A 24,089-nucleotide genomic window follows, 5' to 3' on the forward strand; every position below is an offset into this window, starting at 1 on the left:
ATCGATGCGCTCGACGCTCGCGCCCCGCCGCCGCCATTTTCTACGCTGAGGGAGGGAGGGAGAAGCGCGGAGGCGGAGGAGGAAGAGGAGGAGGAGGAAGCAGAACGGGAACGAGAAGAGGGCGGTGGGTGCCGTCGCGCCTCCCTCCCTTTTGGCCTCTTCCCTGCTCCGGCAGGTACCGGGTGGGGCCGGGAGAGGGGCGGAAGGCGGCCATGGGCGCGGCGGTGAGGAGCGCGGAGCGGGCCGGGCCCGGCGGGGGGAAGGGGCCGGGGCCGGGGCCGGGGCCGGGGCGTGGGGCCCCGCTGCGGCTGTGCTCGGGAGCTCCGGGCCTGGCTGCACCCGGGGAGCGTGAGGCTGTTCGGGGGGAGCCCCTGCTGGCCTGGCCTCGGGGTGCGGTGTGGGCAGGGTGTTTCTGACAGAGAACTGAGCTGCTGGCGTCTGCTGAAGTGCTGCTCTGAAAGGGTGCTCGCTGAGGTTAAATAAAAACTCCCCTGCTCCGTCGTAGTGTTTATTCTGTGATGGTTACAAGTCATGAACTTTTGGGAGGTCAAAGACGTTTTGCTTTTCTAGTTACTTGCTTGTTTTCGTTTTTTTTTCATGTAATAATTACTACATATTACCCAAGTTAAAACTAGTATGGCATGCGATTTCTCCTTTTTTTTTTTTTTTTTTTTTTTTTTTTTCCCAAATGAATAGAGATTGGAACAGAATGTATCGCTGGCCTAAAGACTGTTTTGTTTACACTACTACACAGGAAGAGGGAGGGATGTGTTGTTCCACACAAGGCAGGATGGCACTATGCCACTCGGCACTTAATAAAACAGCTTCTTGTTGCGCGTTTGTTGAACAAGTGGATCACTTGCTTGAGGGGTTTTGGTAAGAACAAAATAACATTTTAGATAGTGGCAAAACTAACAGTTTGAGAAGTCACGGTGGACTTTGGAAAAGTTCCTGTGCTGTTGTCAATGAAATTATTTGGTGGAGAGTGTTTCAGGTGGCTATGTACACTTAGTGTTTGTCCAGTTGCTAAATAGTTTCAGTTCCTTGAAATGTTTCTTCAGTACTGTTTTGTTTGTTTCATTTAGAGTATGATATAAACAAAACAGTTGTTCTGTATCATCCTATGGATGGCCTTGGGCATGACTAGAGCTAACAGTGCTGTTTGTTACTACTTAAGTGGTGAATTCAGTAAGCTTCAATAAATGAAATGAACAGGTCATAAAAGCTGGTGTTGTTGCTGAGGAAATAATTTTCATATAAACAGTTGCAAATTCAAAAGTGTGCTAATAAGTACACTTGTTACTGTCTGGACTTCCCTCTACATTGGATCTGTGATGTTCTGTTCCTCGTTCAGGCATCATACAAATAATGTCTAAAGTAGTGGCCAAAGTGGAAAGCTTGAGTACAAAACTGTGAGTTGCACAGGTCATCCCGCTGCTGGACACTTGAAGTACAGATGACAGCACGTGGCTATACGCTGTGCCGCACATACATCATTCTCTGTGTTGAAGTTTAGGTGAAAAATGAGACTTAGATTATTTCAGCAGTTTGTGATCCTGCTGAGAAAATGTGTCATTAACAAATGGTCAAGAAAGATCTGAACAGGCAGTAACGAAACTAAAAGTTCAACTGTAGTGTAAACAATGGGTATATTGCCTTTCCGTGGGTAGTGATTTGCTCCTTGGGCTTGAAGTTTGGTCCTAACCTAGCTCACAATTCTTTCAGAAGGAGTAGTAATTTGTATCCTGCTTTAGTCATCTCTTCTGGTAATGAGGGATTGCCAAGTGCCTTCTGCAGATACCTTTGCTCTGTTTGCCATGGTGAAGGAATGCAGTAAGCACAGGACTGAAAGGGCCTGCTCAGTAATCAAATCCAAACTTAACAGCTCCACATAATCACTTTCATAAAAGACATCTTATAAACAATTCAATTGTTTCATCTTTCATTCTTAGTCTGTTCTAGAATGCTGATAGTTTTGGAATGCAAAAGGAATTTCTAGTGAAGTTTTATGATCATTTTATGTCAATTTGCTCTCATGCCATCACCCTTAAAATTAGAATTATTTTTCCTCTTTAGTGATGATCACTTTATTGAAAGCAAGTCTGTTCTCTTTGCATCAGGGTTTCACTAGGCTGGGCAAGTTAAGCTTTGATCTTGATTCCGTTCAGAAGTTGGGCTATCTGTTCCTTCATCCTGATAACCTTGCCTGCAGTCATTCTTTAAATTCATTTTTGCGAGGGATAAGTGTGTGTGGTACTGTATGCAAAGGCTGACCAGTGCCTTATAGGATGACAGGGGTACTTTTCTGCCCCTGCTGAAAATGCATACTTAACCTTTTCTTTTTCCTTTTTCCATTTTATGGCAACCTCATCTTGTGATTAACTAACAATCCACAAGGGTAAACTTTCTACCTCTTACTTCTGGTTTTCATCTAAGGAGCTCTGAATTTAAACAGAAATAGTTATTACAGTCCCTAAATTGTTATTATAGTCCCCAAGCTATTCTTTCAGAACTCTAATAGCAATCTTGTTCCAACATGGTAGCAGGTTATATCAAAGAAAGGGAAACATAACCACAATGTAAGTTTTATACTAATCCATTGTTGTGGGTTTTTTTTGTTTTTTTTTTTTTTTTACACTGCAATAATAAATGACCAAAGTCTATGCAGAATGCATTTGCTGTACTTATTGCATGCATAAGTACATGCATAAGATGCATGCATGCATCTGGTTTTCATATACTAGCATATTTTCCATTTTAAGATGGCTGGAAGAGTAATTTTCATAGATGTACGATGAAAAGTATTTTTGAGCTGGGGATTACAACCCGCTGTGTAGTTAAGACCAATATAATTTCTGTCTGGTGACTGAACTAGATTCTCAGCTATCCTTAAAAATCTTGGAACTGACTGACCAGTGTGTTTGTCTTGAGGCTGAAAAGGAAAAGACATTTAAAAAGTCATACTCTACTGAACTAGAGGAATTATTTGCCTGTCAGTCTAGTAAGCTGCTAAATTTCTTCTCCAGACTCGCCTAATTTTGTTTCTTATTTTACATGGAAATGGCTACATGTAGTTAATGTTAAAGGGATTGCCATACCATATACCTTATCTGATAACAAGATTAATTTCTGAGACTGGCTTCTTAGCCTTGTTTTCATCTCTAACTCTTCCTCAGAAGTGTGTGAGAAATAGTGAATAGTGAGAATGAGAGGGTAATTTCTTTCACTTCAACACTTCTAACCAATCAAAGGCTCAAGTCTGTAGCTTTCAGAAAACTTTCACTGGCCATGGGCTAGTGTGGTATATTTCACTGTAGAAATAAACTAGGCAGAACTGCAGTGGCTCCACACCAGTATTTTCACTGGTCTTAGATCTTGGGCATCATTCATCTCCTAGGTGGTCACCCCTATGAGTGCTGGCATAAAAGGGCTGTTTGGAGCTGTTGGGGAACTGAGGCTAATTTTCTGTTGCTGTCTTTTTTTCTGTGAAGTGTGAGAATACTACTTTCCACATCAAGCAAAAATGCTTTCAAAAGTGTTGAAAGGCCTCTTAGTCTTGGACATTAGAAAATATAAGTAAAGCCTGCAAATAAAATTAACCAAACAAAACTCTGAACCCTTGGTATTATCCATGTAAATTCCACATTTGTTTACTATTATTGTTTGAAGACTGTATGTTATGTCTTGTCTGATTCTAGCGTTTCTTTTCAGCTTACAGACAGAGAACACAAGGAAAAAGAAGAACAGAAAGAAGATAACAGCATCACCGAATGCAGCGAACAAGGAGTCATGGATCTGAAATTCACTTCATCAAGAAAATACATTTCCATCAGTGTACCTTCCAAATCTCAAACTATGTCACCTCATATCAAATCAGTAGATGATGTTGTAGTTCTTGGTGTCAATCTTAGCAAATTTAACAAACCTACTCAATTTTTCATCTGTGTTTCTGGAGTTTTTATGTTTTATCTAATCTATGGATATTTACAGGTAAATGCTATGAACTTGTCTAATAACTTGTCTAATGCTACTTTCCTTTTTCTTTAAGTTTTAGTGGAGTAGTAGCATAGTATTTACCTTAGTCCGTGTAGACATCTGAAATAGATATTGACTGTGAAGCTTTCAGAATTGTAAGAGCAGTAAGCCATTATATAATACAAGACTTCACCACAGTTAATGTGGCTATGAGGTTCGGTTCACTTTGACTTGCTTTTTTACCTCTGCGTCTAAGGCACACTGTGCTATACAAAATTGTTTTTAATGTATGTTTTTATATGTGACTTCATAGTCTTCTGAAAAAAAAATAGAATGGTACAGACAGACATGCAAGTCTCAACTGGTGTTGAAACCTCCATATTCATCTGAGTTCTGTGAGCGTAGCAGAGTAGTACTAGTCTGTTTTCTCTGTATTTTATTTAGTACAGGGCTGAAACAGACTATGGTGATTTGTTAAGTGTAAGCATAATCTTTGGGCAAATGCTAGATTTTATGTTGTTTTACATATGAATTTCTTTTACTGCCAACCTTTTGCTCTTATCAAGATAAGTTACATTTCTGTTCCTTTCTTTAGAAGTTTAGATGTGTCTTCTCAATAAAGCAGTGATTAAAGAAATATTTTCAAATAATCACGTTTCCCGTGTAGTTCTCAAAAACAGCTTAAAAAGTTTAATTGGAAAATAGCTACTTTCAAAGAATAAGTTTGTTTATAACAGAAAGCAAAACAGAATCTCTAAAAGGAAAATACTAAGCAACTTTTTTTTTCACTATATAGTTCTTCTGCCCTCTCTAATTATAACTGACACACATACATAAATGCTTTATGCAGTGCATGTATTTTTCCATAGCAAATTGTTCCACTTTTAAATATCCTTAAAACCTACAAATTTATAAACTCAAAAATGCTATTTAATTTAGGCACTCAATTTTAGGTCCACATTTATAAGAGATGAAAATTGCTAGTAAATATGTCTCTTAGAGAAAGCTTGAATTTAATTTATCGTAAGTTATTTACAAATTCCAGCAAAAAGTGTTTCTGTAAGTAAATGAACTGAAAAACAGACAGAAAACCATCCATATTTTGTGATAAATATTCATGGATCAAATGTATTCCCCCCCCTCTAATGAATCAACTTATTATTTTCAGTAGATTTACACCAGAAGTAAATGTTCCCATCTTTTGAAGAAACTAAATTGTCTTTTTCAGTACTTTGCAAGTAATATGTGGCAGCTGAATTCTAGTTAATAACTGGCAGGTGCAAAGGCTAGATTTGCATGTACATGAAGAAAAATGTGTTGACTTTAATGTTTTGGTGTATGCATGTGACATTGGTGGGTTTTTGTTTTTATAGGAATTGATATTTTCCGTGGAAGGTTTTAAACCTTTTGGTTGGTACCTCACTTTAGTGCAATTTGGATTTTATTCCATTTTTGGACTAATAGAATTGCAGTTGATTCAGGACAAAAGGAGAAGGTATGTGTTTTTTCCAAACATTTGCACGCTATCTGTCAACAAGGAAATATTTTGATATTTATGGTAAATTTCTGTTGTTCAAATGTAAATTTTGTAAGGTATTGGTAGCAGATCTGTAGTAAAAAAAAAAAAAAAAAATCTGTACTTACTAGACGATGTTAGAAAATATTTCATAAGCACCCACTTAGGCTTCAGACCTGCAAACAGTCTTGTTGACTGTCCTTCCTGTCACTTTGTTCTGCCTATGGAGTGTGTTTTGTCTCTAAGGTAGTCGATATAGAGCGAGTCTTGTTTGTGCTGCTTCTTTTTATTATGTCTAGAAAGCTCCAAGTGCAATTCGCAGCACTTGAAGCTCTCTCTCACCCAAATGTATTTTCCTCAGACTTTGTCTCTTCCTAACCAACAGGTTCCTATGCATCTTGGAGAGTATCAAAGCTCTGCTTTCTTCCACATGGCATTCACATTTTTCGAAAGAATGTGTCACTGCCATTAAATTATTCTGTCTTCACTGCAGTCAACCAAATGGATTCTTGCTGTCTTGAATCCTAAAGATATGGTGTAGTTCCTTCTGATTCAGTGTGGCCATTCTGTGGTTTCCTGCCCTAATACAGCCTTTGCAATGTATATTGAGGCATTCTGAAAGCTTGGAGACGAGTCATCGTGGTGTACACACATTTTAAAATTCATTGATGCTTTATTTCCTAGTTGAGCGTAACCTGTTTAGGTTACTTGTAGTTATCATCAGCTGACTTCTCATACATTGATTTTAGGTAATAGATTCCTCTCCAATGTAACTCTGAGAATCTTTTGTTATTACTTTTGACAATGACAGCTAGTATTTCAAGCTATCTGTCTTTTGGAGATGCATCAGATAATGTGTAAGCTGACTGTTAGGCATTATGTAACTAGCAACTATTTTGGTAATTAAAACTGTTGCTTATAGTACATGGCGCAGTACATAAGTTATGTTGGAAATGTAGAACTTCAGTATTATCTGTTTTGTTTTCTGTAATCAGAATATTTTTGTAGACATTAAAAATCTATTTCCTCATTGTTATGCTGAATCTCTCTTAAATTTTATTATACAAATTTGTCTTGCATGCCTGCATCACAGAATGAGTTATGGGTAAGACACGGTTACCACAAGATGACATCTTATTTGGCTTTGAGTACACACAAAAAATAGTTGAACATATGCACAGCAGTAACTTAAAAAAAAAAAAAAAATCACGAATAGTGCAATAAGAATTTCTGATGGATCACTTGTTGTCAGGTGATGACTTCATCAAACTGCAAACAATACATGTGAAAAAGTTTGAGGAGTCCTGTTTATGGTATCTGAATGACTTATCTTTCTGTTGAGTTTTAAAAAACAATAGTACCTTTTTTTCTGCTTTCTTCATTCTAAAGCTGTCAATGTTCACATCACAAAAAATCATCATAGTGACTGTGGCAGGACTAAGATTTAGGGTATCTAGGTATACCAACCTTCTGCGTTTCCTCTGATAAATAACCTAAAGCCTTTGTCTTGATTGCTCTGTAAGTCTTTAATTTTCTGGGAGAGCATTCTTTTTTCAGTACTTTGTGAGCCATTAAATTTTTTGTTTTGCATTTAAACACTATTTATTAGCAGTAATTGAAAGAAATGAAATTTGAAACGAGCCATTATGTGTTTTTATTTTTTTATGGAGTGAAAATCAGTAAGAAAAATGATCAAGTTGTATTAGGAACATATTCCTTTACCTAAATTTTCCAAGCTAAATATCTTCTAGATGTGTCTGTAATACCCAGACTTGTATGTTTATATTTTGTAGAATTCCTGGCAAAACCTACATGATGATAGCATTTTTAACAGTGGGAACAATGGGTTTGTCAAATACCTCTTTAGGATATCTGAATTATCCTACTCAAGTCATCTTCAAGTGCTGTAAACTTATTCCAGTTATGGTAGGCGGGGTTTTTATACAAGGTAAGTGTTTGTCTTGCTGTTAGATTACTTATTTTGGGGAGACAACACAGTTTGGAATCCTGTACTTTAAATCCCACTGAGGTTCTTGACCAGGGAGGAGCAGGTAGCATTTCTTCTATAGAAGGAAAAATGTGAATTTCTAAAGTATCTACTCAGAAAATGTGGTCAAAAAAGCTATGGGTTACTTGCAAAACTTCAGTTTTATGTAGACTTTCTTAATTTTCAAGTAATATATTTTTTTCTGAACAAAAGCACTTCATAAATGAACAATTTTCAATGCTGAAATGGAAAAATCTAGCCACAATTAATTTATGAAGGAATTCGCTGCTCTTTTTGTTTGAAAAGTTTGATTTTTATTAAGAGCTTGTTGTTGTTTTTTCCTAGTTTGTATGCTTAATTGGAAGTGTATCTGACTTCAATTGGCCTTGGCTAATTCTAGAGTTATAGTTAGTATCTGAAGAACAGAAGAAGGGTTCTGGAGAACACCAGACTGTAGATACATGAATAAACTTCAGTGTCTGGAGTTTGTAGGTTAAGGTATATTATAATGAGTCTTTATGTACCAAACAATAAGAAAGTCAGTAAAACTCTGAATATGAATGTATTACAGAACAAAATCAAGAATGTGTGTGTTTGTCTCACCCTCCTAGTTGCAATAGAAAACTTAATTCTATAGGACTGTGGGCCAGCATATACGTTTTTCTATTTTCTTTTCGAAAAGAACATTTATTCAGGCTTGATAACTTTACAAGCTTACATATGTGCATATAGTATTTATCATATATTGAATTTTTTGTATCATTTGAACTGGTATTCCCATGAAACTTCACAAAGCTCTAAATTTTATAGTAGTCTATTCTCGGAAACTGTGATTTTTATTTTTTCAGTTTAAAAACAAAATAACTTAGAGGCTTATATTGAAAGGATTGCTCCTAGAAGAGGAATGTCTTCTTTAATACAAGACATCAATACTCCTGCTTTTTTATTTCCCTTTCTTTCTCCACCTCCTTTCTTTACGTCCTTTCTCTCACAAACCCAAAGACAATTTAGGGTTTTAAAATTTCCCAAATGATGTATTAACATTTAGGAAGGTCTTCTCTCCAACAAAAAAAAAGACAAAGTATCCTGCATAAGAGAAAACTTAAGAGTAACATCACAGTTGTCCTAAACTTGCTGAGATAGCGATTTGTCAGGGAGAATGTGCTTTCTGTCATGAGGTGTAAAATTAAAGTTGACTACCAGAACCAGATAGTGTCTGTTAAGATCCTCCTCCATGTTAGAAACTGCTGCTACTGAAGAAACTGATTCCAGTCACAAAAGGCCAGAACATTAAGACGTCTGCTAAAGTAAAAGATAGACATTTTTCCTTTGCCTTCTAGGCTGCTGACAGGATAAACACCAAATGGTTAGAGTATTACAGTCTCATGTTGTTTTTATTGCTTTTGTAGGAAAACGTTATAACATTGCAGATGTGTCTGCTGCCCTGTGTATGAGTCTTGGATTAATATGGTTTACTTTAGCTGACAGCACAGTTGCACCAAACTTCAATTTGACAGGTAAAGGTATATTTTCCAGTTTATTAAAATGCATATTTTTTTCTACTGCAAGTGTTCTGTAAAAGTTCTAAGAGTTCTTGGTGTAGTGCCTCATATCAAACTGAAAACACAGGTTTGGTTTTGTGTGAATTAGCAGAACTGTATCTGCGGCAGTAGAGGCGTTTATTCTAAGCCTTAGTTTATAGTTTCTTAAAACTTCTGGAAATACCGCCATTTAGGATGAAACAACACAAGCTTGTCCTTAAGAAATATTTACTACCCAGTAGATATGTAAAAGTCAATATGAAAAAATACAGTCTGACCATTTTAAAACTTGAAAAGACTCTTTTCTAGTTGAAACTTTGTTTTTCCATTTCACAACTATTCACTTTGTATTTTTTGATGATCTCATTTAGATTTACTATATCTCTTACAGTTATACACACTCTAACTTTTCTATACTGAATAAAATCAGAAATATTTTAACCCCCTTGGATTGAAAAACTTGAGTTTCTATCTCAAATGACAGGAGAACTGGTTATTCCTAAAAGACATTTTATGTACTTGGTCAGTGTTTGTATTAATACTGAACCTTAAAAAACATTTGAATAATCAACTTTTAGTGTGTTCTTTCTTTGAAATTCTGGGATGAGTTATAGTAACTTTTATGAGAAACATTCAGTGTGAAACCTTTATTTCTCAATAGCGGAGGCACACTTCTATAGGTTTTGTTCCTAAAAATACGAATAAATTCCTGGTTTAAAAAAAAAAAAGCTTTGTCTTCACAGAATATTATTTCATTTATTGTTCCTGATGATCAAATGGAAAGGACTTGTGATGTTGTCTAAGCTCTATTTTTTTTTTTGGCCTTGCTCATAAATTAATTCTCAATATAATCCTGTGAAGTATATAACTTGCTGTAAATTAATGTGTTGGTGGTGTAAATGGGTGCTCGAGCAAAATGTATGTATTTTGATTATAGAAGGAAGATGGTATGCATATTATTACATTTTAGTGTTTTCTGACATATAGGCATGTAATCTTTACACCTATTTTAGACTATTCCAGTTAAGTTCACTCACGTTGATATATTCTCTTTGTAAAGTATGAATTATTTTAAGTATATGCTGTGACTTAATCTGAAAAGATTTGAAAAGTTCCTTCTTAAACTGCATGGGATAGGGTAAAGTGCAGTAAATGTAGCAAAATCCTGATGCCCACAAATATAGCCAAAATGCAAGATAAAAACCTTTAAATATCTTCAGAGAATAAACAGTGTCTTTCATTATCACTTTCATTATCAGTTTATTCTGTACATTTCAAACAAATTTGTATATATTCAAGCTTAGAGCACTACCGTTTGGGGGGTGTTAGTTCTGTGAAATTAGAATGTAGTTCTAGAATTCGAAAGTCTGGATCTTCCCTTTGGAAGGTGATTCAAAATTCTGTCACTCTGCACCTTCTGGGGAGGTACTTTCTCCATTTCTCTGTTCCCTTATTATTTTATTCTGTGCCACTTAATATAATCAGGAAAAAAAAAAAGTTTCCTAATGGAAAGGCTGAACTTTTTCATTTTCCTGGATGAATTAAGGAACTAGATGGTCCCTTCCTTCAAGAAATGTACAGATTTTTAGTAATGTAGCAGCAATACATATCTGAAGTGTAAAACCAGTGATCAGGAAAAAAAAAAAAAAAAAAAAGCCATGCTCACTCTGCAAAACGACATTCTTTTGACTAATTACCCTTTTAAATGTAAATCACAAGATAAGAACCAAGAATGGAGAGGTAAACATTTATGTTCTATTCTCATAGAGAAAAGAGCATTAAAGTATTTGAGGATATTAAAGCTTTTAAAAGCATAAGCAGCAAAGTACATGATAACCTTCAAAATGATTATTTTCTAAAATTGCATGTTTGGTACTGCCTACTTACAGCCCCCTAAATTTCTGAGTTTCTTCTAGTAATATATGCACACTTACGTAGAACTTTCACCATGCAGACTAGTATGATTCTAGCATGATTTCATACAATTTCATAGAACTTCTATCAACTTGCTTGTTGAAGAAAAAACATTTTACATATCACAGTTCTAAGAAAACAAAGGTGTGCTGAAAAGTCAAACAACACACAGTCCTTGCTGTCCAATGCAAATACTAAAAATGGATCATGAGCAGACATAACAGTTTTGCCCATATCATGCCTTCAAGAATTTTACAAGTCTTTTTTTTCTTTTTCCTGCTATTGAAATCCAACCTCACCTCAAAAAAGGAATCTACACAGGTTTTGTTTGCATATGAAAGAGTTCAGCAAAGAAAAGAGAAACTGTCTTCTGCCAGAACAGGTACCTATTTGTAACTAAGGAAGAAGTATTTTTTTTTTTTTTTTTTCAAGATGAAGTTGGTAATAAGAGCTCAAAACATCCCTTAGCATTTCTAATTGGAGAGGTGGTGGTAGATATCCTAAATAGTTATGAAAAATAGAGGACCTTCAAAAAAGAGAAACCAGAAAGGAATAGTGTCCAGAAGGAGGTGATCTTGAAACATTGGTGCTATCGAAGCTTCCACTGTTCTGGCATTACAGGCATAAATGGAAATTAACTATCTTCAGCAAAGAGAAAAACGTTACTTGTGTGCAGGTTCCTCTGCCCTAGATTATATGTGTGGGTGCAGTCTAGCCTTTTGAAGACTGAGGTGTTCTGTCCTTAGTTTCACTGTTGTTTATTGCTTGGTTACCTACCTCTAGAAGGTGGAGTATTGAAGAGATCTCAAGGGGCTGATAAGCTCTAAACAACTTATCTTTTAACAGACTTGCATGGTGAGGATTGCAAGTACAAGAATGTGTTACTGAGGAAGCCATTAAGTGTGCGGTAGTTTATGAATGTATACCTAGGGTTAGTATTGTAATGTCTTCAAGCATGCCATTTATAGGGTCAAATACTGTTGAAGCGTGAACTACAGTCTTATCTCTTCTAGAACTAACTTAGGACCAGTTCTTCCAATCTCTTTTACTCATGCTTTCCATATTACACAATGTTACTACGCTCATCCCTGTTTTGCTGCTGCTTCTTGGCAGGTGCAATGCTGTCACAAGTGGAACAATTTCTGCCTTTGTGCCCCCAAAACCACGTGTAGTATTAACATGTATCTTGTCCCCACATGTCTCCCTTCTATGTGCACTTGCCCTTCAGATTCCAGATAACTTTTATCATATCAATCCAATACTGAACCCATGCATTTGTCCTGTGGTATGCCTTGGCCATTAAGCACCGCTTGGAAGCGGCATGAATGAGAGTACAGATGTGCTTGATCACTGTATGGAAGTGATCTGCAGCAAAGCTATTGATTGGATGGAGTTACTATACCTTTTGGATCGGAGCTGAATCCATGTGGTTAATATCTCTAAACTGTGGTCTTTAGCATAACCAATACTACTCTGGTTGTCATGTCATTTCTGTTCACTCATGCTTTTTCTGGTGCATGGGTAACTGGAATAATGAATTGTTGTCCACACCGTCTTCCGTGTTGTTTCAGTTGCATATTTGCATATGTCTAGCATGGAAAAAGAAATGGTTCCCAAACTAAAAATGCTGGTTTGGAAGCTTGCATATATCCAGAAGCTTACCAAGGAGATACCACCTTAAAGTACACTGGTCTTACTTTTTTTTTTTTTTTTTAAAAAAAAGTCTTTCAATTCTGAAAATTATAGGAAGTGGGATTTTTCTTCTCTGTCAGGAGCTTATCCGCCATTTGGTCCATCAGAATACCTATTTTGAGACCCCTGAATTTAAGAGTATTATATTAGGGAGATAAAATGGTGCTTCTTCCAAGTCTTCCACTCATCATTTTTCTGACACTCAGCTTTTTTTCAGGGACCAAGACAAGGACAGGCAATAAACATGATTTTGGTGTCTGATACTTTTTGTGCTGCAGGTTTATATAGTCTTCTTAGAGAAGTGGTATTTCAACCTGTGTGCATCATTAATTTCCTAAGCTTGCAACGTTAAATGTAACAGTTGTTACATTCATGAGAAAATCAAAGTTTTGAGGTTGAAAAATGAATTGTGACTGCAATAAATAGTTACTAATTTTTGCTACTGGAAAGCTGATTACATTATTGAATCTGTAGTGACTTTGTTATGACCAAGTGCATTAATGTTAAAACTATGGATTTTATACCTAAACAGTACTTTTCTCTTTAAAAAGAAAAAAAACAAAAACTATTTCTTTAATGAAAGGTTTTTGCTGAACCTTTCACATTTGCGTTATCACTACGTCTAATGCCTCTATTTTACTTTTTCCAGGGAAAATGGTATAGATTAACTGCTAAAAAAAAAAAAAAAAAATGTTATCTGGTTATTTATCTTGATTCAAATATAAATAAGTACAATTGACACTCTTTCACTCTTGCTACTACATAGAACTACAGCTTGCTTCTTTCTAGTAATGTTCAGATATTCCCATCAAGCCTAGAGACAAGTGTGGTTCAAGACTTAACTCACAGGAGGAATGGGAGTGGACACTGCTTTATAGATTGTTAAAACTTTTATTAGCATAATGAAGTAGTTTTGCTGATGTTCAGAATGATACAGATATTTATTACTATTCTATTCCTGAGAATTTTCAGGATAAGTAGAGTGTTTTTTGTCACTGCTCTGTTTTGCTGATAAATACTCTCAACAGGTTTTTTGTTTATTTCTTTCCTTATATTAGGTGTGATCCTAATATCCCTTGCCCTCTGCGCAGATGCAGTTATAGGAAATGTACAGGAAAAAGCTATGAAGTTGCACAATGGTTCTAATTCCGAAATGGTAAATACCAGATTTGAAGTTAGTGTTCTGTCACACACAATTTGAAAGTATTTAAGTAGTCATACTGATAATTCTATCAGGGTGGGGGGGGAGGTTGTTAAAAGCCTGAATTAATACAGACTTCGAAATCCTTTGCAATTTTAAAATAACGTGTTCTATCACAGGCAACACATCAAACAACAAAGTAGGAAAGTCATTCTGTTTTTCTCTTTCATATGTGAGTAGTGACTCTTGCTGCATTCTTTGTTTTTTTTTTTCCTTCTGTTCTTGTTTTCTGTTTTTTCATTATGTTTTGTTTTTAACCTTTCAGGGGTGCTGCTTTTCGGGGGTATGCAATTGCAAATGTATATTGCAGCTACAAAAACACATTATTTCTAGCAGCATTTTTTTTTTTACATAGAGGGGAGAGTCTGAAAAGCAGTAGAGTGTTTTCTGTACACTCTTTCTGTACAGGCCTGAAAGCAGTAGAGTGTTTTCTGTATGGTCATGCACTTGATCTCTTTTAAAAAACAAAACAAAAAACTGTTTACAGTTCTTGTATAGATGAATGTCTGTTACATGAACACGTTGCTTTTCCTACTTGATAGACTTCTGATTCTAGAGTGTGCTACCATTTGAGAGGCAGCCTCTTGTGGAGCTTGTTCTGTTGAAATCAGTAAAACTTTGACTTTTGGATGTTCCTGATTCAGTAAAATACGTGATTTTGAAAAAGTATTGCTCAATATTTTTATATACTTCTTTGAAACAAGGATTATTTGTTCACATCCCATGACTTATGTAAAACTTATGTTTGAACTTGCCATCTTTTTCTCTAAAATCAAATCAAGATGAGCAAATCTTTCATTGTAGCCAATATTATTTGAATATGCCGCAAATAAAAACAAATATTGAAGTTGTATTTGATGTTTAACTTGACTGATGTGACAGGACAACCTAGTTCCTCACTTATGAGAACAGCTTTATAAATGGAGAGAAAACTGGTTAGGAGCAAACTTCATTTATGCCTGAAAATCATTTAGGTTGGCTCAAGAAGTTTGGCCTGCAGGTTTCTGAGAAGTAGAAGAATATACCTGAAAGGTATCGCTGTGTTCTTTTTGTTTGTTTGCTTGTGCTTTTTCTCGTTATCGACTGTTGACTGCTGCCAGAGTCAGGGTTCTTAGCTAGGTCAACATTATCAGACCCAGGGTAGCCTTCTACAGCCATAATCTCTGAAATCCATTAGTACATCCATAGCGGCTTTCTTGCCCAATTTGAATCTTGCCAACAGTCTTCTGACAATTGCTACCAGCCTTACAATGCCTCTGATTTCTCTAGACCTTTACTTTTTGTTATGTGAACTTGAAAGCAGTTCTGCTGTTGGAACATATATCGATCCTCCTTTATTGTGGAGCAGTATTACGTGTTCTGTCTTCTCATGGTGTTGCTATCAGTTGTTAATAGGCTTATCTTTGTAGATAAGAGATATTACAACAAGGAAACAGTTGATTAAAAAATTTTTCCATAAGAAGTATGTCTGTAACTGACACTGTGCTTTGAAATGTAATAAATCATTGTGTTCTAGCTAGTAATATTATGTGGAATAGTTTTGCTTACTGTCCCTTTTCCCACAAGAAAAAGCTGCAAACAGCTGAATGCCTCCCACTGCACCGGTATATAGATCGATGGGCAGTTCCAGCTTCTGTTGTTGCCTTGACATGAGAAGAGTGCATATGAAGATTATCTTGTCATTGTATGGAGCCAGGAATTTTATTAGGGTACAGACAAAATGAAGAGCTTACTTCCTTGCTGAGAAAGATGTATTCTGAGCTAGGCCAGAGCTGGTCGTATGTGAAGATTCAGTATCCCATAGCTGTAATGCAGGTGTGCGCTGTAGGTGAACTGAAGTGGCACAGATGATGCTTCATGACACGTTCTGGCAGTTCAGGGTGATTAAGTGCTGCACTTTGCATGTTTAATGTATCTTTAACATGCAGGATAAATAGCAGAAATCTATCTACCTTTCGCATGTTGTTCAACCTAATTATATAGTTGTCTGAAGCTTTATTTAGGCTGTGAAATCCTGGATTTGAAGGGTTTAACAGTCAAAATTGACCTCGGGACATTAACTGTCTAGCTTTAAAAAAAAAAAAAAAAAAAAACTTATGTGGCTGTGGGTAGGAAGAATGCTTGTTGACTTCTCACTGTACATCAGCTGTTAAAGAAATAACTAGCAAAAATATCTTCAAACACTTCAAATTTAACTCAAACTGAAAAATATTAATGGGGCCATATGTTCAAAAGCATTTAATTATCTGCTTTTTATAATATCACCTGATAATTATTTTCTTTTAAACTATTCTAGGTTTTATATTCCTATTCAATAGGTTTTCTGTATATTTTATTCGGATTAACATGCACTAGTGGATTAAGCCCTGCAGTAACGTTTTGCTCAAAGGTAGGTGCAAAGATTTCCTTTTTTTCTACAAACAACCTCATTGGAAAACATTGTTCTGTATAGTCTGGAAAAAACGTCACCAACTCTCTAATGTTGTTTTCATTGTGTAACTTGGTTGTTTTCTGTAGTTCATACATTAACGCAGTTGTTACAGTTTTTGATGTATAAGATATATCGGATAATGTTTAAAAAAAAAAAAGGCAAAACAAAATCACAGGACCAGACTCATTTCAATTTCATAATTATTTTTCCATTATTTAACTAAAATTAAATAAAGATCTTTGCATGAATGCATTGTTGAGCAGCTTATTATAGCTCAAGCAGTTGATTAAAGTCTGTAGTTTTATGTCATTTTGCAATACCTCAGGGTTTGTTTTCACATTTTCCTAACAGGCTTTTTTTGTTGTTGCAGCATCCAGTTCAGACTTACGGTTATGCATTCCTTTTCTCCCTGACTGGGTATTTTGGCATATCCTTTGTTCTAGCTTTGATTAAAATCTTTGGTGCCCTTCTGGCTGTAACAGGTATGAACAAATGATATCTTTCCTGCTTTTGGTATAAAAACATGAAGTAATCTTGTTATTTAGGACAGCTTCTGAGAATAATATTCTAGCCTTTTTTCTGTTCTTTGTGCTGACCAGTCTTGGTTTATTTAGTCTGGGTCTTCTCTCGTAGTATATATTTGGGAACTTCCCAGTTCATTCTGTGTGACAGTTTCAATGTTGAAGAGCCTATTAAGCAATCTTGTGCATGTAGCCTATGCTACATGTATGTTTTAATACAGAATCAGCACTGTTCTAAACAGAGGAATTGCTATGGAAATACACAGCAAGATACAAGGAAAAGATAAATACTATTTGAAATGCGTAAGGCATGGAAGGCAGTGTCATCACTTCTAAGCACAGAATTTCTGGAGTTTACCAACAAATAGTATTGCTAGAAAAAGTGTGTAGGACTCCCTTGAAGTTTTTGGATGTCCATAGATTTTCAGTGGAAAACTGGGGCTACATTGTAAGAAGTAGCAACGTTAAACGTATACTCCGTAGTCTGTTCAAAATAAACGAAAGTGGAACAAATTCCAACTTTTGTCAGAATTTGAGAATGTCTCCTTGGTTCTTCTTATTAAACTGAATGCAATAAAGGGTATTAGTTTTTGAAGTCAGGATATGAACCAAAGAAACTTCTCATGGACTGTGTAACAGCTGCTGAATTATCTCTAAATCGCAGGTACTATCATTAATAGTAGCCTATTAATGAAAGAAGCAGAATTTCTTACCTTGCAGTTCCTTTTCTGGACTTAAGAAGTAGTTGTCCTATGACTGAAAAGCAGTCATGCTTTCTGTTGAATGTGTAGTATAGTATATATCAGAAAAAAACTAGGTATGAATGTAAAGTATCAGTGATATATTGAAAATGTTTTTTTGCCTATTACTGGTGTATCTGCTAGCCCCACATGAATGTAGAAAAATATCAATCCATAAGTTACATCAAAAGTTATTGGAATCCTCTACAGGCTAAAGTCACTAAATGCTATCGTAACTGCTCTTGTGACAGTTCGCATATAATTAAAAGTTTGTGAGGTGGTGTTCTTATCTAACAGTATAATCGTTTTTTGTGAGTGAATGCAAATCAGACCTTTCTGTGCTGACAGTCTGCAGGTATGTAGCCAGCTTACTGAGGAAAAAGAGGACTTGAAACAAGAGGCAGTCACAACCATTATAGATTTTCAGTCTTTAGGTCAGACTTGACTCTTAATCCATTTATAACTGGATATAACCTTCATGTTGAGCAATCAGTCATCTGGAAAAATCTTCTAGAGACTGAAATTGTAATACCTAAGACTATCTGAGGAGCGTGCTGAGCACAGCAAATCTCAATGCTGCACTGGCAAGTAACATCATATGGTTAAACTTCGTCTTTACCAATGCATTGGCTGATATAAGTGCCTTAGAAACAATGAAAAGTATTTAAATATACTCTGTGTGGAAGGACAACTGTATGGCTTCAAAGAAGTGAGCTTGTCATTAACTTTGTCTGTGCAAGATCCTTAGTGGAACGAACAGTATAGAATACAGTTAAATCAAAGGAATTGCTGATAAGATAGGTACAACACATTGTTTGCACTAGTTTACTGTGGCTTGCATCAGTATTTGTGATGCTATGACAAATTTTAGTATGTGATGAGTGTGGCAAAGCTAGCTACAGTAAAATGACATAACTGTGTTGCAAGCAAGTAAATGCTTTTAGCTTGTGTCATTGTGAGTTTGTAAATAGTCACCAGAAGTGTTTACCTGTCAGAATATCCTCAGTTGTCAGGATAAGCAGAAACGACCCTGCTGTTAATGTTAGCAGCAGTTACTGAAAGGAAAGTCTAAGCTATCTGATCATTTCTCAGCATCTCTCCGTACATCTGTTTCCAGACTATCCCTAAAACTATTACTCTTCAGTATATGTAACTGCTGTGGAACAGTGAATTGTTTGTCTGAAGAAAACAGTTGCTTCCAACCTTAAAACATCACTTGTGTGAACTTTCCAAAACTAAGTCACTACCTATCTAGCTGTTCTGTAAGTAGTTACAGTAGTCTGTCAAGAACAGTTACATCAGGCTCATTCCCTCCTCAGGTTACCTTTTCTTTAAACTACAAACATCAGTCACAAGGGACTGGGGTGGGGAGGTGTAGCAAGATGCCATGGAACTACTTTCCTCTCTTCCCTCTTCCCCCAAAAGCTGGTTTCTGCCAGGTAATGTCTACTTCATTTGCATTAGCAGAGAGGAGAATACAGACGGTTGTTTTCTGGACATGAAAGTTGCATGGTCTGGTTTCCTGTTAATTCTTACCTCTGCAGCACTTCTGTTTTATGTTTGTTTTAAAGTTCGAGAGATCTACTGGCTGGAAGTTGGCTCAGATGAGGGGTTGGTTCATGTATTGAAATAGCTCTTAAAAAAAAAAAAAAAAAAAAAAAAAAACTACCTGTGCTAAAATTTGCTTAAGTGCTGTGGAATAGAAGACCCTTCCCAGATTTCCTTGTGTCTGACCTTGACAATCCCTTTCTGTCTTGCCTGTAGCAATGTGAAAATGTTTATCGTGCCTTGGAAGAACACCACATTCATTACTGTCCCCCCCCCCTCCCCCCATCAACCCTTCTCCTTGTTGGGGGGAATGGGGTGAAGGAGTTTAATGAAAATTGTATTTCTATTAGCAGAATGAGAAATTATCAGACTTAATTGGGAAAAAGAATAAAAGGCACTTAATTTAGAAGGAAATGGTTACATAAATATTTTAATTAATAACTGATTTGAAAGAACAGAAATAATCGTAATTAGAAAAACTGAATTTTACCATTTTTTAAATTATTCATCTGTAAACTGTTTTCTAATTAAAACTCAATTTTCTTTTTCATTCTACTTTAATTTTTCATGTAATAGAAAATCATTTGATGTGCATAAATTTCTTAATGTATAGAAATTGTTATTAGGAGGTTGAGACTGGAGCAGACAAAGCAATGGTGAAGGCTGTTTATTTCAGTATTAAACATCTTTTTCAGATAAGATATTTGGGGGAGAATAAAACTTGCTTTACTGTCCAAAAAAAAAGGCATGAAAATACATCAGTAGTCACCGTTTCCTTTTGTTTTGGTGTTACACTAATACTCATGTGGGTATGGTTATACGAACAAGGTCTTTTTAACCTGTTATAGCAAAAGTACGTAATAAGCAAAATATTTTCTGTTAATAAAGAAGGCGTGGTTTTCTTCTGGTCCAGACAATTGTACTATGATCTTTATTAAATGAGAAACCTGTGCTGTCATGTAACACCTTCCCAGGTCCCTTCTCTGTAGATGAATTTGTACACCTGGCTGCTTGTTACTTTTTTCAGTGTTTTCATAACACTTTTACTTAGTTACTGATTGCATGTTTCAGTGATAAACTATGTATGTTTCCCAGTATACAGTTTACTAGCAGAACTTTATTCTTCGTAGCAAATAGCATTGAAATTGTTCAAGTAATTGTTGAAATTTATAGTTAATTTGAAAGTAACCCAAGCAAATAGTTTAATTCAATTTTGGTAACAGAATTGTCCTCAGTTCTTACTACCTTGATTCTTGCTAGTGATGAGATCACGTGTAGAAGAAGGCCTTTTAATAATTCTAGGAAAGCCTACTAAGCCACTGAAGTCTAGCGTCCCTGGTCTCTTAGGTTTCTAGCCAAACTTGTATTTCTCTGCACTGCTAAATAACTAAAGTTACAGGATTACAAAATGCTGGTTCCATTCCACTTAAAAAAAAAAAAAAAAAAAAAAAAGTGAAGTAGGAATGGCAAGAGATGTGTTGTGTCCAAATACCCGTGGATTCGATCCCACTTTATTTCCTGCTGTAACAGATGACTGCTTTTAGTTTATACAATAAGTTATTTGTAGGGATTGTTCATTGCTTTCAGGTACTGCAGATACCTGACTGGAGCTGATACAGCATGCTTGTTTCACATAACGTGGTCCTAGCATAATTCCATACTGTAGGAATGTGCCTACGGTTTGTTTGCATCAAGGATGATAATCATTTAGCCAGACCTTTAACTGGATAATAAGGGTATCTACTAATATTAAAGATTGTTTGATGTTCTTACATTGTAAGTGAATTATTAAAGAAGTAAACATCTCTTTTCCTCTGCAGTAACAACGGGAAGAAAAGCAATGACCATTGTGCTTTCTTTTTTGTTCTTTGCAAAACCATTCACATTCCAGTGAGTATTTATTGTTTTAAATGAGATTTTATTTATTTTATAAAAATTATCACGTTGATCATGGAAATACAACACCAGTAATTAATTACATTCAGGCTTTAATGGTTTTTGTCTTCTGTCTTCTACAAATGTTGGCAATCTGTTGTGAATATTGACTGCCTTGTTGATGCTAATCATGCTAGAGAAAATAGTTTCAATTTTTCTAAGGGTCTGGAAGACAAATTGTTTCACATATTGGTATTTTTTGTTCTTGCTTTTTAAGAAAAATCTTGGGTAATATGTAGTGCTTAAGAGACTTAATAAATTGTTTGGGTTCTTTCTCTAGGAAGACTTGGCCTTACGCTGAGACATGCAGCTCAGTTATTTCATTGATCCTAAATATTTCTGATCTGAAACAAAATAGTGTTTGATTATATTGCTATCTAAATTTGAGACTTCAGAACAAAGCTTAGTCAAATGCCCAAATGAAATTTATTCCAGCTAAGAATGTTGAGACTTAAAATAATGGAGAGCTAAATTAAAAATGAACATTTGGAGGTATAGACATAAGGCATTGAGTGAAAATGTGGTTTTGGACCAGTAATAGAGAGAGTAGCTCTCCTAAACGTAGGAAAGAAAAACATTCTAAAACCCCTCAGAGCTGCTTCTTTCCTACAAGAAAGAACAGGTACTGTTTATTTTGTTTTAATTATCAATGCACCTTAACTCTCCAGCCTGGACAGGAAAATGAAGGGTTGAAGGACAGAAGAAATAAAGACTCGAACAAATTCTTTCTTCAAGTCTACTAAAATGTTGTTGCTGTTTTTCTTAACCTCCTCTCATTAGGGTTTGAACTTTACGTATCAATATTTATGAATTAGATAAATATAATCACTACAACTAAAGTGCTAATAGTAATTTTTTCCCCTCCTTTCCCTCCCTTTTAGGTATGTGTGGTCAGGCTTGCTGGTTGTTCTTGGTATATTTCTTAATGTTTACAGTAAGAATATGGATAAAATCAAACTGCCTTCGCTGCATGGTGTTTGGAAGAAAAGTGTGGAAGAAAGAAAAACAAGGACGTTGTCGCAAACTGTATAGACAATGGTTTATGGTCTAGACTATGACGACTATGACTTAACGTTTTATTGGAACAGTCTTCAACTGATTCACTTTCCAAAGGGAACATTATTAAAACCAAAGGAGCTGAAGACATATTGTCTGCTTGCAGATGGCTAGAAGTGCACATTTTCGTGAGCCCTTTCTTCAGAGCACTTGAATTCATCATAAAAGGTGTTATAGGCCATTGTCAGATGGCTTTATCAGTCAATGAAGGACAGCAGCTCCTGGCAAACTGCTGAGAAGCTGCACCCCAAATGTGACACACTAGAAGACTTACTTGGGCATTTTAATAATATTGGCCATGTGGCTGGTTTGAGATTAGTGGTTCTCTGTCTTTGTTAATTGTCTAGGTGAGGTAATTTAAATGTAATACTGTATTCACGTTTAATGGAACCTAATCAGCAACTGGTTGACCAAATTGCAGTTTTAAAGATGGAAGATTTAGAATATGATATGCTGTCACTTTTTCATTTTAAATAAAAATATTGTGGGTTTTTAAGTAATTGATCAGATCATCACAGAACTTGGTATTTCTTGTCATGATTGAAATTTTTATGGAAATCTTAAGCTGTTGTTCTGTTTGGTTATTGCTTTTAAGTAAGAAAATGCATTTGAGCACTGAACAAGGGCAGAATGTGTTTTTAGGCCCCAAGCAGCTGAGAACACAATGAAAAGTCATGACTGAAGCAGTGGCGTACCAAGCTGTAATTTGCTTATTCTGTGGTGAAGTACTAAATTTTTAGTGGCCTATGGACTTCCATGTCATAGTGATGTAGAGAGAAATGAAAGGTGGTCCTCTGAATTAATATCTTCAAATCAAATTTTTTATTTTCAGTATTGGACTAAAGAATAACAGCACCTGCTACTGTATTTGGGATATTTACTGTGTCGGTCTCTGTGTGGTCCTTTGAATATAAAATGATTATGGTACAAATCACAATTTTCTTTATTTAATGACAGGGATACAGTGTACTACCAGTCTTTCTTTTTCATTGTAAATTTAAAAGATTGCTGGAATTTAGTAATATCTGTTCTCTTACTTTCGTATTCAATTCATTATTGAATCATTTGCCTTTTCTTTCATTTTATGTATTTAACAATAGCACTTTAAAAAATACTTACTGCTTTACAGTTCATTGTTCACACAGTTACGGTGTTTTTTGTTGTTGGGTCCCTTAGATGCATCTTATTTTGTGTTCTTTCATACAGAATGGATGATTTATTCAAATTAAAGAAATGTAAATTTGACAATAGAACTGTGTAATCAGGAAGAATGTACAAAAATTGAAAAATCACAGGATGTATTGCTTTCTGCTAAAAATACTAATTTGTGAAATTAATCCAATGTCTGGCAAACATTGTGCATGTTTTAGGATGAATTGCTCTACCAAGGAGCTTGTAATCAAAGCACAGACAAAAGTGTGCCTTAAATTTTGCTTAATAATTTGGTGGCTAGCATATGACATATTAGGTGTGTTATAAAATAGGGCAGGGAATAACATAGCTATGTTGGCACAAGTGCAGAGCTGCACTAACAACCATGCTGTTCCTAGTGCTCAAGCTACTTCTGATGTGTCAGCAAAGCCCTTCAACATGTGACTTGCCAACAATAATAGGTGTGTATACGAGACTTCATTGTGAGTGTAATAGCTTTCATTTTTGAATTCCTAGCTGCTGTATGATGTATTGTCATGGGTTAGGTATGGAGGTATGAACTAGACAAACAGATGAACCTTGAAATAAATAAATAGAAAGATGGCCTGCTATGGTTATCACTGATATTTTCATGTTGCAGCCAAAGTTGTATGGTAAGATATAATGAAGGGTTACAACTTAGGATTTGATGCAACAGTAGTGTACTTTGGACCAATCAAGGGGACAGATGCACCTTTTTTTCCCCATAACATTTATCAAGTCTTTTTATTCCAATTCATTCTTCTTCCTAAATTAAGTTGCTCTCTGCAGTGGGGTTAAGTTACCTATCAGGCTTAAAAGAGGGGCAGTTTTTGAACCAATGAAAGGAAAGTTCTGGAGT

General features: G+C 35.7%; 1 protein-coding gene across 4 annotated transcripts; it reads left to right on the top strand.

The window, feature by feature from the left end:
* Nucleotides 1-6: 6 nt before the first annotated feature.
* On the top strand, nucleotides 7-23,812 carry SLC35B3 (solute carrier family 35 member B3). 4 transcript variants are annotated; one of them, XM_084507481.1, is made up of 10 exons: nucleotides 7-175; nucleotides 3,712-3,990; nucleotides 5,349-5,470; nucleotides 7,285-7,439; nucleotides 8,888-8,995; nucleotides 13,684-13,781; nucleotides 16,123-16,215; nucleotides 16,628-16,739; nucleotides 20,887-20,956; nucleotides 21,883-23,812. In XM_084507481.1, the coding sequence occupies exons 2-10, from the start codon at nucleotides 3,790-3,792 to the stop codon at nucleotides 22,031-22,033; spliced, it is 1,110 nt and encodes a 369-aa protein (XP_084363607.1). In that variant the 5' UTR covers nucleotides 7-175; nucleotides 3,712-3,789; the 3' UTR covers nucleotides 22,034-23,812. The 4 variants fall into 4 exon arrangements, with proteins under 4 accessions (XP_084363607.1, XP_084363606.1, XP_084363609.1 ...); XM_084507480.1 differs by having other exon boundaries at nucleotides 11-224; XM_084507483.1 differs by having other exon boundaries at nucleotides 16-124.
* The last annotated feature ends 277 nt before the right edge of the window (nucleotides 23,813-24,089 follow it).

Source organism: Aythya ferina, assembly GCF_964211825.1.
Source record: "Aythya ferina genome assembly, chromosome: 2".
Classification (NCBI taxonomy): domain Eukaryota; kingdom Metazoa; phylum Chordata; class Aves; order Anseriformes; family Anatidae; genus Aythya; species Aythya ferina.

Excerpts from the sequence above, each read along its gene's own strand:
- SLC35B3 (XM_084507480.1), top strand. Across the intron at positions 8,996-13,683 it reads ACCAAACTTCAATTTGACAG|GTGTGATCCTAATATCCCTT; the intron begins GTAAAGGTATAT and ends TCCTTATATTAG. Across the intron at positions 16,216-16,627 it reads CAGTAACGTTTTGCTCAAAG|CATCCAGTTCAGACTTACGG; the intron begins GTAGGTGCAAAG and ends TTGTTGTTGCAG.